This window comes from Dryobates pubescens, chromosome 6 (genome assembly GCF_014839835.1).
Source record: "Dryobates pubescens isolate bDryPub1 chromosome 6, bDryPub1.pri, whole genome shotgun sequence".
Lineage (NCBI taxonomy): Eukaryota > Metazoa > Chordata > Aves > Piciformes > Picidae > Dryobates > Dryobates pubescens.
The window spans coordinates 34,576,508-34,592,330 of NC_071617.1; the positions used below are offsets into that span (position 1 = coordinate 34,576,508).

The 15,823-nt window shown below is 38.3% G+C and overlaps 1 protein-coding gene across 1 annotated transcript in view; it reads left to right on the plus strand.

The window, feature by feature from the left end:
* The window catches only part of CHRM3 (cholinergic receptor muscarinic 3), a 193,579-nt gene extending 183,329 nt beyond the window's left edge, over positions 1-10,250 (plus strand). Inside the window, exon 3 of the mRNA XM_054162488.1 lies at positions 8,338-10,250. Within this exon, the coding sequence (XP_054018463.1) occupies positions 8,338-10,159 (1,822 nt within the window). The 3' untranslated portion in view covers positions 10,160-10,250. The remainder of the gene's footprint in view (positions 1-8,337) is intronic.
* The last annotated feature ends 5,573 nt before the right edge of the window (positions 10,251-15,823 follow it).

A 15,823-nucleotide genomic window follows, 5' to 3' on the forward strand; every position in this document is an offset into this window, starting at 1 on the left:
TGCTCATTTATTTTTTTTTTTTTAAGAGAAGGATGACATTTTAGTGAAAGAGGAGAAATTCTCTTAGAAGGCTTGAAATTTTTTTTCCTCTTTAGGCAAATCTTTTTCCATGTCTATTCAAGGTATTCTGGCATTGAACAACATCTAGGAGGACAATTACAGTGTGTTGGTCAAACTAGGTAAAACTGTCAGACTATGTGCTTATTTCCTCCAATATCAATTAGACAGATGGAATACAATACAAAGCTCTCTGATAGAGAAACTGCTTGGAATTTAAATAGTTTCCTCTCTTCATAAGAACACACCTCATAGATTTAACTGTAATTAAGCAGAACCCGATCTGCTCTTATTAAGCATTTCAAAATTGTAGACAGATCAAAGCTCAGACATTCGAAGGTTTGGCTTTGTTCTTTATGAATTGTTCAGACAACAACCACTAAGTGCAGCTGTCCAAGAAAGAAAAGTACCATTCCTTCAGCACATCTGCTGCTGCTACACCTGATAAACTTTCACTGCCCCTAGGCCATATCACAACTGAGATTCAGTAGCTCATTTCTGAAGCTTATGCCTGGAAACATTTTAGAGGATTTCAAGACAGGATTATTTTGAAAGTAAAAGTCATGGAGTGAATGAGTAGTCGGTCACAGAGGCTGAAGAATAAATAGATAACAAACAGCACAGAAACACTTACTCAGTAAATGTGAGTATCTTACATTCATTGTCCTTTTGTGCAGGCTAGGATGTCTGCTTCTGATATATGGTGTAATCAGAAAAATTATGCAAGAGAATTATACTGTTTATGTAAGAAATTCAGTTTTAAATGGAGGAGTCTTAAGTGCAAGGAATCAGAAATGGGCATCTAGATTTTTGAAATGGCAGCAGATGTAGTATGTCCGAGATTTTTTTCTTTCCTGCTCCTAGTGGTAACAGTATTTATACTCACTTTTGTAGATGTGTAAATAAGCTTATTCAAAACTACATTTCTAGCATAATTTTAAAGCCCTCAGTGAGGGGTTTTTACCGCATGAAATAAAGTGTATGGAAGAGTAAATGCTGTAAAAGCACACAGTAAAGCAAGCAAGGCAGTGGATGGTGCAGGTGCAGCTGGGTGGTATGAACATAAGCCTCTCAGTGCAAGTGAAGGTGTTTGGTGAAAGTAATGGACAAATAAAGGCTTAAAAGAAATTCATCCCATGTCCCATCTTTGGATGCTGAATTTCCTGGATGTTTCAGGTGGGTAGTGTCAAGTACTCCCAGTGCAATGTCCTTATGCATCCCAGCAGGAAAACTGAAGGTATCGTCCCCTAGTCTCTTCTCCCCAGGAAGGAGTCTCAGTTCTGCTGGCTGCAGGGTAGCAAGGGAGGCATATCAGACATCTTGCTGTTGTAAATTAGGTTCTTTAAACACTCTCAAAGTAATGAAAGTTACAGCTGTGATTAAAGAAAGTAGTTCCTAGTTTGCTTATGCTAGACCTCACACACTGACTGTAGCAACATAGTAAGCAAATAACAGGCAAATCTAATTCATTAATCACAAAAGCAATTTAAAAGTGTCAATATTAAATCTAGGTAGTTTTAGTATGCAGATGCAATACATACTTAGGGATATGTTTGATTGAGCTTTATCTATATCAAGTTTATAGCTAATTACTGAAATAAATAGTCTTTCTCATAACATTATTTGGAATAATGTAACAAAAGTGTGTGTATATTTATCCACAGATATATGAGTGTGTGTATGGACACATATGCATAGATACATATACACACATATGTGTATATATAGTTGCAGATATATGTGCTTTTATCTGCATCTATATATAGGCATACTTTTCATCATCATTTCATCATTTAAATCACTGATAGCTTGGAATAGCCAAACCTGTAAGCACAAAAATGCTTACAGAGTCACCAAGGTTGGAAGAGACCTCAGAGATCATCGAGTCCAACCTGTCACCACAGACCTCATGACTAAACCATGGCACCAAGTGCCACGTCCAATACCCTCTTGAACACCTCCAGGGATGGTGACTCCACCACCTCCCTGGGCAGCACATTCCAATGGCCAATCTCTCTCTCTGGGAAGAACTCTCTCCTCACCTCGAGCCTAAACTTCTCCTGGCACAGCTTGAGACTGTGTCCTCTTGTTCAGGTGCTAGTTGCCTGGGAGAAGAGACCAACCCCCACCTGGCTACAGCCTTCCTTCAGGTAGTTGTAGAGCGCAATAAGGTCTCCCCTGAGTCTCCTCTTCCCCAGGCTAAACAACCCCAGCTCCCTCAGCCTCTACTCATAGGGCTTGTGCTTGAGGCCTCTCCCCAGCCTTGTTGCCCTTCTCTGGACACCTGAGAACTTTTTCCATACATCAACTGGTCTAGCTGTTTCTCAAGTGAAAGCATGAAGAGAGTCCCCAGAAAAAATCTGCATGCAAGTTCAGCTAGACATCCTCCCTGTCACCATCATCAATACATCTTGACCAGTAAAAGCAAATAAACAATTCTGCCTTTGAACAGAATGAACCATACACAAGTAAGGACCATACACACTAAAAAAGGCAAGATGTTCTGACTTGCTTTCATTCCAGGCATTACTTTGTGATGAAAGATTAAACCTGTATTAGACACAGGTTCAGTTAAACATAGAAAATAAAGAATTGTGATGCTCAGGACTCTGACAACTTACAACTTTTGTCACATTGTATATATATATATATATTTGCATGTATATTTTCTTATGTGGATATGTACAAGTATATGTAGACATGTATGAAAGAATGTATCAAGTGATTTTTATCTACTGTGAATGTGTAAGACAGTGGCCAGAATATTTCATAATGAGATCAATTTCTATGGTTCTATATTTGCTCTCTGCAAAGACGCAAAACTATATTGTGTGTAGTATATTTAATATTTCAAAATTGTTTAGGTTGGAAAAGACCTCTGAGATCATCAAGTGCAACAGTCAACACTACCATGGCCATTCAACCATGTCCCAAAGTGCCATATTTATATGTGTTTTGAACACCTCCAGAGATGGTGACTTCTCCACCTGCTTGGGCAGCCTATTCCAACATCTGACCACCCTTTCAGTGAAGATTTTTTTCTAAATCCAGTCTAATATAATCCTTCTCTTGCAAAACCTGAGGCTGTTTCCTCTTATTCTATCATTTGGGATGAGAGGGATAAGAGACCTACCTCCACCTTGCTACTATCATCTTTTAGGTAGCTGTAGAGAGCAGTGAGGTCTTCCCTCAGTCTCCTCTCCTGACTAAATAGTCCTGGCTCCTTCAGCCACTCCTCATAAGACTTGCCCTCCCAACCCTTCACCAACTTCACTGCCCTTCTCTGGACATGCTCCAGTAACAGTATTCAAGGTGTGGCCTAACCAGTGCTAAGTAGAGGGGCACAATCTCTTCTTTACTAATCATCAGTATAAGTAAGTCATGGTAAATCTGAGTTTCTGTTCACTGATAATTACAGTGTACTTGCTGTTATCACATACACATTCCTAAGGAATCCTGTATCTTGTGCTACACTAGCTGCAACTGATGTGAGCTGCTATACAAATATAAACCCATTAATGCTATTTTGAATACTTGCATACTCATTGTTTTGATTTCAGGTTTTAAAAAACTCTTTATTGTATTTTGGAGGAAAAAAATACAGTTTGAAAAAAGGGTGATGTAATCTTGGGAATAATTTCAGGAAAACTCTAAAACTCATATATATTTTCATTTTGCCAAATACTGGTTTTGGAATGAAGTTCATGTACTACTTTAGGTTACTGCATTAAGCATTCTGAAGACTTGGTTTCTTCATTTTAGAAAACAGTTTTATAGTTCACTGCATAGAGTTCTCTGCTGTTTAGACTACAAGAGCAATGCAGAGGAAAATGGGAAAATAAGGTAAGCAATTTTCTTGTCTGTGCAAACAGATGAGATGTTAAATTCTTCAACCGTGAAAGTTTGCTAGTTTTGAGCTCACATATAGCCAAGCCCATAGAGTGCTGTCTGAGTTCCTGGAAAATGCATCTTGGAGCAAGAAAACAGACTTCTGAAAAAAAGGGAGGTTGTGCATGAAAGGAAAAATAATTGATAACCTGGAATGTGAAGTATTCACAAAACCGCTGAAATAGAGAAAAACAGAGAGAAATTAAATGCAGTGAAAATGTGTGACAGAACTGTTCCTACATTCTACTTACAGCAACGTGCAATGAAGGCTACACCAAAAATTACATAGAATACATAGAATACATAGAATAAACCAGGTTGGAAGAGACCTTCAAGATCACCGCGTCCAACCCATCAACCAATCCAACACCACCCAAACAACTAACCCATGGCACCAAGCACCCCATCAAGTCTTCTCCTGAAAACCTCCAGTGATGGCGACTCCACCACCTCCCCAGGCAGCCCATTCCAATGTGCAATCACTCTTTCTGTATAGAACTTTTTCCTAACATCTAGCCTGAACCTCCCCTGGCACAGCCTGAGACTGTGTCCTCTTGTTCTGGTACTGGCTGCCTGGGAGAGCTTTAAATCTGTGCTATACCTGTTTATTGTTATTAGTGACCATATCTATAGCTGTTTTCTCCTTCCCTTCCTATGGATCTTAGTGACATACCTAAAATTTCAGTCCTTCCAATAGGGCAGGGAGCAAAGAAACGTTGAGAAGGATGTATGTGGAAGTTTATCTAACCATTGCCTGTACTAGACCTACACCTTCCCTGAATTCCCTGTAGACATTCCCTGTGCCTGTACTTATTAAAAAGCATAAACAAGAACACAAAACCCCAAACCACAGTCAATACCATAGCAGTAATCTTAGGCAAGTAATTATATATTCTCATGCTAAAAAAAGTTTCATTTGTTACTCCCTGGCTTGAAATTGTAATGTAGCATATTTTGCCAATGATTTGTAAACTCTTATCCTGGTATATAAACTTATTACACAGTTTAGTTTATTTGCCTTACTCAGGCTGTACTGCACTGCTCATTTTACCAAAATACTTGTAGCTGCTTTCCCACTTGGTTGCATGTCATCTTGTCTTTGAGGTTAGCTTGCTGGGCAGGTACTGGCAGTCTGTACTGCATACCATGCTGTTGTCTTGTTGAACCCAGGAGAATGTTACTTCCCTCTAGGACTTCCTATAGGGAAAGTACAAAATGTGTGACAGTTTTGGAAAACTGTGGATAATTTAATTTGCTTTGGCTTCCTAAAGAGAAGACAAAATAGTTGCACCAATCTGTTATGTTATGATGGTGATAGCAGTGATAGTTTTTTTCTATGCAGATGACCATACGGGTAGTATATTTGTATTGAATTAAACAGTTCAATTACAGGAGCTTGTAGAAGAGCCAGGATAGCAAAAGACTGTACTCATCATCCTGCTAGCACTTCCATTTTATCAAGTAGTCCAGTCAATATGAGCTTAGGTGTCCCTTTTTGAACTCCAAGGAGTTTAAATTGCTGAGGTCCAGCACTTGGTGCCATGGTCTAGTCATGAGGTCTGTGGAGATTGGTTGGACTCGATGATCCTTGGGGTCTCTTCCAACCTTAGTTATACTGTGATACTGTGATACTGTGATTACCATCTAAACTTACCTATCAGTCTTCTCAATCAATACTTGACTGTGTTGGCTATTACCTTGTAGAGGTTTAACAAGTGTGTTTCTGTAGCTTTCTGGCTTTCATCCTCTGCTCTCTGTACCTAATGTAGTGAAGGAAGATCTGCGCTCTATAACATTAATAATTTCTGGCATGTGTTTAGCAAATATCATTATTTCAGATCTTTCATACTATTCTGGTTTTGACCACATCCTGACAGCTCTGGAACAGATGTCTGCTTCCTAAGTAAAGCATTGCAAGAAAGATGGCTTTCAGCACTCCTGATTGAGTCAAAGATTTTTTTTCTTACTGTAACCACTCTGACCTGTAAATAACTGGCAAGAACATGGTCAACACTTGCCTAAGTGGTTACTCACAAGTGAACCATGTATTTGTTTTACCCACACATTGGAAGGGGCAAGCCAAAGTTGAATATGTTTTGCTATGTTTGTCAAAAGAAAGTTACTGTACACTGGGCTTCTATGGGCCTTCATTTGTAACTTTTGAATATGTGGGATTTCCTTTATTTTATAGATATGTAAATGAATGTTGTCTTCAGTCAAGGCAAGGCAATGAGCTGCTATGAGTGAGCCTAAGGGCATGTGAATGAAAAATGGAATAGCATGCTTCTCATCCAGAATTGCCTTTTTGCAAATTACTTTCTGGAGACTTTAATTTCATTAGTGTAGGCAGAGTAAGCCTCTCTTTCATGCTGTGCAGATTTCACTTTTTTGGTTTCTTTGAAATGGTGTGAGAGGAATCAGTGAGGATGTTACACAGTCGGTGGCCTAAGCTACTCCAGCTTCATAGGCATAAGTACTACATATTGTAGGGAAAAAAAAGAAGAGATGTGTCCCACAATTTCTCTAGTAGATGGCCAAAGACAAAGTGAAATTGTTTCAGAAAAGTTTATTTAGGTTTTCTTGGGAAATAATTAAAATGGTAACAAATATTGAAAATTTTAGGTGATCATCTTGACAAATTTTTGGTATGTCTTTTTTGTCTCAAATTTCAAGCAAACCTGCTTATTACTTTCATATGAACTTTGCAGAGAAAAGAAAACTTGGAATGTCAATTTTTTTGTAGTTTCAATATACTTCAATTTTGAAAATGTTATCAATGTTGTCTTAGAAATCTGTAAAAATCTCACTGTTTTTATTGATTCTTTGCATTGCTTCAAATGCTGAGTTTTTCTTTCAAGAAATAGTTAAATTTTACCATGCGATTTCCCAGGGCATTATTTACTATTATTACTACATTCACACCCTGTGTGATACGGTGATAAATGCATTTAAGGTGGATTGAATGAGATTAGAATAAGGCAGAATTATTGAAATCTTGTCTTCCTATTAATAAAGAGAAAAAATAATTTCTCATTAATGCTAGATATGAAAATGTGGAGAGGGTTTGTGTTCGCTGTTGCACATGAGCTAAGGGAAGGAATTGTTGGTCTGTTTACTGCATATGTGAAAGAAACTACACCACAGTGTCTTGTGGCTTGATAACAAAAGTAAGTACTGTTCAAGGGAAAACAAACTTAGAAATTAACCAAAGAACCCAAGCCTCCTCTTCCAGGCAAATATTTGTGTAATACCACTGCATTGTGATACTTACCATTATCTTATTCCATAATATATTGACTGTGGAAGGATTCACAGAAGAAAAATGTTACTCTTTTACAGTATATTTTGTTCAATATTTATTATTAGTGATGGATTTTTTTCATGCATGGATTTTTTTGATGATATCATTGATTTGCTACAATGAATCTAGTCAGCTGACCATAGAAGTTAATGAAATCATGGAAATGCAAACTCCTATTCTGACCACATCTTCATTTTATAGAAGTATTCGGGGAAAAGGATTAGGGCTTCATCATGAACCCTTTCATGGTTTTTCCTCTTTTCCTAAAGTATTTGATGATTACTTTAACATACATCTGCCAAACATTTTTCCTGACTCTAGAGGTCATAATTTCAAAGGAAATTTTAACATGTGTTGCCCCAAAGACATTTTGAAGTCATTAGATATACAAAATTCTTAGTCCAAGTATAAAAATATGCATGAAAAATGAATAGTGGCATGTGCAAAGGCTACTAATGAGAGCTTTATACCTTTATCAGATAGCCAAAATGTAGATGAAAATGAAATTTTTCAGCCTCACAGATTGACACAGTGAAATGATGCTGTCTTCTATCTTTAGTTTAAGGAAAATACAGGGCAATGTCTTTGTTGTTAGCTGTAGCTGGAGGCTGTGGAGGCTGGGGCTATGTTTTGATAGTGCCACTGTAGCAACGGGACCAGCAGTGATTCAAGCTTGAATGTGTTGTGCCTACATGTATCTGGCATTTAGTTTTTGAAGGCTGTGGGATAGTGGACTGTTGAGACACAGAGTTCAGGGCAGAACTGTCAGGGACTGTTTTAATTAAGAGTTAGATTTAGGGTACATTTTAATACTACTGTGGGTTCAAATTTTGCTGGGATTCTGGTTCTTCTGTGACTGAATGGCTTTAAAGAAACACTATGTGATTACTTTAAGAAAGCACAGATTCTTCACACTTGTAAACTGACTGGTGCTGCATATGCATTCGACTTGGAATGCGTCACAGGCATCTTGGCTTTTTAAAGACATTTATCAAAGTGCTAAAGGGATTTTACGTATGAACGTGAGGACAGTTGTTTATTTACCACATTCACCTGTTAACTTGATTTTATTTGTTTTTTCCTTGCTGCAGACTATGTCAGAGCGCCACAATGATCATGCAAAATAACAGTTCAGCCTCGCCCGTGTTTTCAAATGTGAGCTCCTTCTGGAAGAGAGATTCACATGAGCTGGGACTCCTTGATGAAGCAGCATCACTCATTGGCAGCTATGATTTCCCTCAGACCACAGAGAGTTTTCCTTTGTCTACTGTGGAATCAACAAACATGTCCCTAAATGCTACAAGCAAAGACCCTCTGGGTGGACACACTGTCTGGCAAGTAGTTTTGATTGCTTTCCTCACTGGGATCCTTGCACTGGTCACCATCATAGGAAACATCCTAGTGATTGTTGCATTTAAGGTTAACAAACAACTGAAAACTGTCAACAACTATTTCTTGTTGAGTCTTGCTTGTGCCGATTTGATTATTGGTGTTATTTCCATGAATCTTTTTACTACATACATCATCATGGACCACTGGGCTTTAGGAAACTTGGCCTGTGATCTTTGGCTCTCCATTGACTACGTTGCCAGTAATGCCTCTGTCATGAATCTCCTTGTCATAAGTTTTGACAGGTATTTTTCCATCACTAGACCACTTACGTACAGAGCCAAACGAACAACCAAAAGGGCTGCCGTGATGATTGGTTTGGCATGGATCGTCTCTTTTGTTCTCTGGGCCCCTGCCATCTTGTTTTGGCAGTATTTTGTTGGGGAGAGGACTGTGCCTCCTGATGAATGTTTCATCCAGTTTCTAAGTGAACCTATCATCACTTTTGGCACTGCCATAGCTGCCTTTTACTTACCAGTCACTATTATGAGCATTTTATATTGGAGGATCTACAAGGAGACTGAGAAACGCACCAAAGAGTTAGCAGGGCTACAGGCTTCAGGCAGTGAAGCAGAGGCAGCACGCTTCATACACCAGACAGGCAGCTCCCGGAGCTGTAGCAGCTATGAGCTGCAACGGCAGAGCGTGAAGCGCTCCACCAGAAGGAAATACAGACGCTGCCACTTCTGGCTTACAATGAAGAGCTGGGAACCCAACACAGACCAGGGGGACCAAGAACACAGCAGCAGTGACAGCTGGAACAACAATGATGCTGCTGCCTCTCTTGAAAATTCAGCTTCCTCTGATGAAGACGACATTGCTGCAGAGACCAGAGCAATCTACTCAATTGTGCTGAAGCTTCCTGGTCACAGCGCCATTCTCAACTCCACAAAACTACCCTCTTCAGAAGATTTGCATGAGTCAGGGGATGAACTGCAGAAATCTGACACAGAATCAAGAGAAAAGAAACCTAAAAAGTTGCATCCTTCCAAAAGCATTCAGGATGGTGGAAATTTCCAAAAGAGCTTTTCTAAGCTTCCGATTCAGCCAGGATCAGCAGAAACAACCACAACTTCTGATGACATCTCATCAGTGACCAAGGCATCTGCAGCCCTGCCCTTGTCCTTCAAGGAAGCAACTCTGGCAAAAAAGTTTGCCTTGAAGACCAGAAGTCAGATCACAAAGAGAAAACGTATGTCACTTATCAAAGAAAAGAAAGCAGCACAGACACTCAGTGCCATTTTGTTTGCCTTTATAATTACCTGGACTCCATATAACATCATGGTTCTGGTGAACACCTTTTGCAGCTGTATTCCCAAAACTTTCTGGAACCTGGGGTATTGGCTTTGCTACATCAATAGCACAGTGAACCCCATGTGCTATGCACTGTGTAACAAAACATTCAGAAACACTTTCAAGATGTTACTGCTGTGCCAGTGTGACAAGCGAAAACGACGCAAACAGCAGTATCAGCAAAGGCAGTCTGTCATTTTTCATAAGCGAATCCCTAGGGAGGCCTCCTAGAATAGTATTTTTTAAACAATTTTAAAAAATAACAAAGCGGGAACATGATGGGATGAGATGAGACAGGACAGGACAGGGTGGTATGGGACAGAACAGGATGGGATAGGAAGGGATGGGACGGGACGGGATGGGTTGGGGTGGGAGGGTGGTTCCAGGGTGCTCGTTCATTTTAAAATCAAGACATGAAAGCAGCTGCCAGACTTATGTATCCTTTTAATAAATCCAGTTTAATAGAAGAATCAAATCTTCATTCAGCAAAAACTTACAAACATCAACCTTTTTTCTAAGGAATAAAAGACTTAATAAAGTTTTCCTACAAATTTGCAAGAATTGCTGTATAGCAGTTGTAATCCCATTACAGATCTGCCCAGCTCTTTGATTATATCAACTCTGGGATCTCAGGTAAGCACATCTAGCTAGCCCAACTCTTCTGTTTCCAAGGAATCCAACAACTTTCAATTCAAGTCACATTCAGATGTAGCAAAACAGGATTATGAATTTATTTGAAACATTGTATAGGTTGCAAAATTGCTTCTTCTTGTCCAGACAGAGCTTCATGTCTACTTACCTTCTGACATATTGTTAGTTGTACCCCCGATTCCTGATTGCCGAGTATCTGTGTGCAGCTCATGTTGTATATATGTGTGCGTGAGTGTGTGTGTATGCCAACATACATTCACACCTCTAAAATACACATATACCAGGAAAGAGGTGATCTATTGATCTAGGTTTTACAGAGCCTCCCATCACAATTACATGTGAGTGAAATATACAAAAATGAAAAAAATGAGAAAATCACTTTTTAAATATGTATCTCATTATTTGCCACCTGAAATTCAAGTCTATCTCTGAAACCAAAACACAGTGTCCACATTTCAAATGGAGAGGATGAAAGTGTAGCCTGTGAGCCTAACAATCTCAAGAGATTTATAATGAGGCACATGCACAGTAAAACCTTAATCCTGAGCACAGTATTTCTCCCCAAAGTGATCACACCTTTTAAAAAGATATGACAGTGAAAGGAATTGAAGGCTGCATTCAGGGCAGAGTATGAAGTTACCTTTGTAGAGTGTAGGATGATGAGAGCCCACATCTGGGCTGCACAGTGCTGATGCTCAAAAGGAGTTACTCAGGAACCAGGCAGATACAGATACTGGCACAAGCCCTGCTTCATGCTCGGGTGGCAACACTGCTGTCAGGGCATGCATGGATGCTGTGACACCTTGCTCTGAATTGCATCGTGTGGATGCACTACCCTCCTCAGAGCCAGCTCAGACCCGATGCACAGCATCCACGTGGCTTCCAATGGAAGTCCAAGTTGTAATTTTCTGTTGGTGAAGCTCCCCCTGCTTGCGCTGTCTGCCCAGGTGATCTTCAGATGCAAAAGATTTGTGTAAAAGAAATGCTTTATTTTTGCACATGAAGGAAACTCACTAAAAAGCATTTCTTTTCCAGAACCATTTTTTAACAAAAATCATCAGGAGAAGTGCACCTGAATCCGCTTAGTGCCATGTCATTTGGTGTTGCGAAAAACGTGATCTTGCCAATTTGTAATCTGGCAATTTTTGATAAAGAAGATTTTAAAAGGGCTTTAATATTTATAGCTTAGACATGACCAGTATTTCCTGGTATTTGTGACGTGATCTGCACCAAACGTAATTTATAAAAGTTAGAGATCCCCTGGGGAAAGAATTGTACTTCAGACTATTGTTCTAACTCTGATTTAGTTACGTGTTGGAAGATAATTTTGTATCCTCCTTTGAACTGACCAAAACTTTTTTTATTGCTTAGACTCTTATTTTGCTGAAAATGAAACAAAACAAGTATCTTCTTTTACAAAAGGGCATCAGTGTTGTGAACACGGAACTGATGTTAAAGCTGCTTTTGTATTCAGTGTGAGATGGTGTTTACAGATGATTTTGACAACAGTGGAAATATAATAAATGGTGTCTGTGTATCTGAACTATTTAATTTCATGTTATGTTCATATGAAGAAATATTTATACATACTTCACCAAATGTTTTATTTAATGTTGATAAATATTGCTCTTCAGTCTTCAGCTGTAGTGTCCTTTTAAAGTGATTCATATGGGTCTGCTTGAGAAATGAATTGAGTATACCTGGCTTTCTTGTCACTAAAACAAACACTCTGAACATAAAAATCATTCTCTTGCGTAAGTTGTTTTGAATGTCTACTTAAAGGTAGTCTTGTAAATGGTATTGCAAGTCTACTGCAAGTACAAGTTTAGTAAAAAACATGAAAAAAAGTTAAAGCTTCATCTGTAAGTTGAAAGTGCATTTTGAGCTAACAATATCCAGAACTGGTTTACTGGTGTGGTAGCCACACGCAATCAAGGTTTTATAAGGCATTCATGTTGCGAAGAAAATTAACAACCTTTTTTTCTAGAAAGAATCATATATTTTAAATATCTTCATTACTCAAGTTGACCTAATGTTTTAACATTTAAATATATCGCTATATCTGTCTATATATATATATTGCCATATTATTATCTTCTGATATCTAGAGTAGTGCTGTGCCCCTAATACACAAAATGTGAGAGCATGTAAGGAAGCCAGAGTTCATCAGGGGGATTTATGGTATATTAGGATTGATTTTACATGAGAAACTATTATTTTTTAATGAAGTTAAGCTTCCTTGAAAGCAACTGCCACCACTGTTTACATAATAGTAAGAGTTAAACCCTTGAATTGTTTTAACAGAGAAATAAACAACCTGTCTTTTGATGTGTGAACAGGCTTTAAAATGTTATTTACAGGCATCATAAAATGTGTATGTATACACATATTGTAGTGTAGATCAATTTAGTTATTATTTATTTAATGGAATATGCACTATAAAATATGAAGAATTTGGCTGTAAGTACATTTGGGATCAAATTAATTTGTATTTTATGTCTCTGTGTTTGCTTTGAATCCATGCACACACGAAACTCATAGCTTTATGCACATATGTGGATATGTTGTGTATGAACACAGGCACTCATGAGAGGTTGCAAAGGAAGAACAATGCAAGACCACAAAGATACAATATGACTCAGCACTACTTTTAAGAAATACAAATGATGTAATATTTCATTTACTTTGGGGAAGAATAAGTCAGGAACATGATAGAAAGCATCATTCTGAGGGCAAAGAGACAGTTCAGTCCTATTAACACTGGAGCAGGATCTGCATAAGCCAAGGTCCTTAGTGGCAGAAATGGTCTGTAGCAGAATAAATGGTCTATTCACCAAGCCTGACCTTCTTTGGGTATTTTGGGACAACCTGCCCCTAAAGATGCTCTGCCAAGCCCCCACTAGCATGAACTTCATCCAGTTCACGAATCATGACATATTTTAATGTATTTGAAAATTTCTAAAAACATCTGTATTCATTATGGTGACAATATTCTTTGAGCCCATTTAGCTCTACTGTCCCTTTTAGAACTTATTTCCATCTTCCATGATTTTATATGTATCTTTTATATGTTATGTATTTACCCGTGCAAATACCACTACATTTGCTTCTGGGAGCAGGTCAAAGTGATACATATTTATAGATTGCTTCTTCTTAACCCAAGGGATATGTACAGGTGTCTGATGGAGCTGAGGTGTTCATAATCTTCGGTCTCATGAACTGGACTCCCATTATACCCAAGCACGTCTGTCTGGAAGCATAGATGAAGCATGTATAACATTCAGTTTTTCATAGAATTAAAGAAGTTATGTAGTTAGATTTTCTTCCTTGTGTCAGGCATAGATCATTTGTTGGTTCTGCACTGTTCTACTTCTACTTTTAGGAGCTGCCAGATAAATATTGAGGAAAGTACTAATTTGTAATGTCTGATAGTTGGGTATTTTTGTACTTCAACTTTTAAAATAAGCAGACAGGATGAGGCTAATCCAGTCATACAATTTATGGGAAAGAGCCGAGTATGAATAGTGATGTTTGGAACTTCTATGTTTATTCTATTTCATGCACTGTGGCACCACATTTGACTGAGATTGACCATCCCAGTATTTGATGTCACTGACAGGTCTTCACAATCTTAACTGGCAAACTCATTACCTGTGCCACAATGGCATTCAGCATTTTGACTACTTTTAATCACCTACATTGAATATTCAAAATATAACATTGGTTGTAATAATTTTCCTCAAGAAATGTTGTTGTATCTCCAGATACCTTCACAAATGTGCTTGAGGATTTTTTTGCCTAATTTTAAATATTAAAATGGCTCAAGGGAGTTTCACTTAGCCCTCTAAGAGGGTTTTTAATGAAAGGAGTACAGGTAAGACAGGATAACACTTAGATAAGTTCTACTTATCTCATGGCTTACTCCAGCATGTATTGTGTGGTATGAATATTGTAGCTATACATCTTTATGCACTGTGTATATCCCAGAAGGATAACATATGTATGACATAGTAGTGTGCATGTACATATAGAGAGAGGCACACACATCCAGAGCAATGTATACGGATGTATATACAAATTTATTGCTGAAGTTGTCAGCCATGGCAAACATTGTCATCAGTTGTAACTGGACAGTGAAACTGTGTTTAAATCTGTTCTTCTTAGTGCATATTTTTCCAATTGCCCTGTCTTTCTTTCTGAATGTGGTGTTTTCAGTGTATTGAGCTGGCTTTTCAGACATTACCCAAAATTTAGAAATGCATGACGAGATTTTACTTACTGAGCTATTGCATCACTACCGCTCTAGGTTTAACTCCACTAACTTAACCAAAATCACTGGCTTTCCTAAACAGGAAAATAAAGGCCGGTTCTAAGTTCACATAAGAGAGACTCCTATGTTCATGTGAACATCACTATCAGCTTCTCAGCTTTGGTACAGGAATCCAGACACTATTACAACAGTTTGGGGCAAATGTCCCTAATATATAAAAGCAAAATAAAGCAAATTACCAGCGCGTATTATTCCAGGTAAGAACAGCATTCCTCCCTTCAGAAATGAGAGGAAAAAGTTAACGTTCCCTCTCATCCTCTTGTATTACTCTGCCCTTTTTGTTGTGTGGAAAAATACTTTTCATTTGGCAGTCCCACAGGCAGAATTGTGCAATCTTTAAAAACAATAAGGCCTTGACTGAGTTTAACTGGGATGTATGATGCTGGTCTCAGAGAAGGTCTTCCAAAAATGGTGATAAAACCATTCAGTGCAACTGTGGTGAGGAGAGCTAACTTTTTTCCAGGCTTGTGGAGCTATACAATTTATATAACTTGGCAAAGTTTTTTATAGACATGAACATCCTCTTTGCATAAGGGTGAATAAACACATGTAAACAGTGCCCAAAAAAGTTCAATGTATGAATGACTCTGTAAGCCAAAAGCAAGCATCACCATTAGCTACTCTGCTGGCATAGCAGCCTGACATCTCACTCAGGCCCCTATGAAGAGATCCTATTTTAGCAGTCTAGGAGTAAATAACTAGACATTACTATGAAGACAGGATTTGTTTGTCAGGAATGTAATAGGAAATTCTTACTCTCCCTAGGACAAAAGTTTTTCAATACACTCTCTGAAATAAAAGAGTGTCTGAAATGCTCTGGTAATCATTTCTTGACAGGGGCTAATAACCAGAAAAGCACAGGATGTTATTGTACAGAGAAAACTTAAACTTATTTTAAAAATCATTCATAAAGG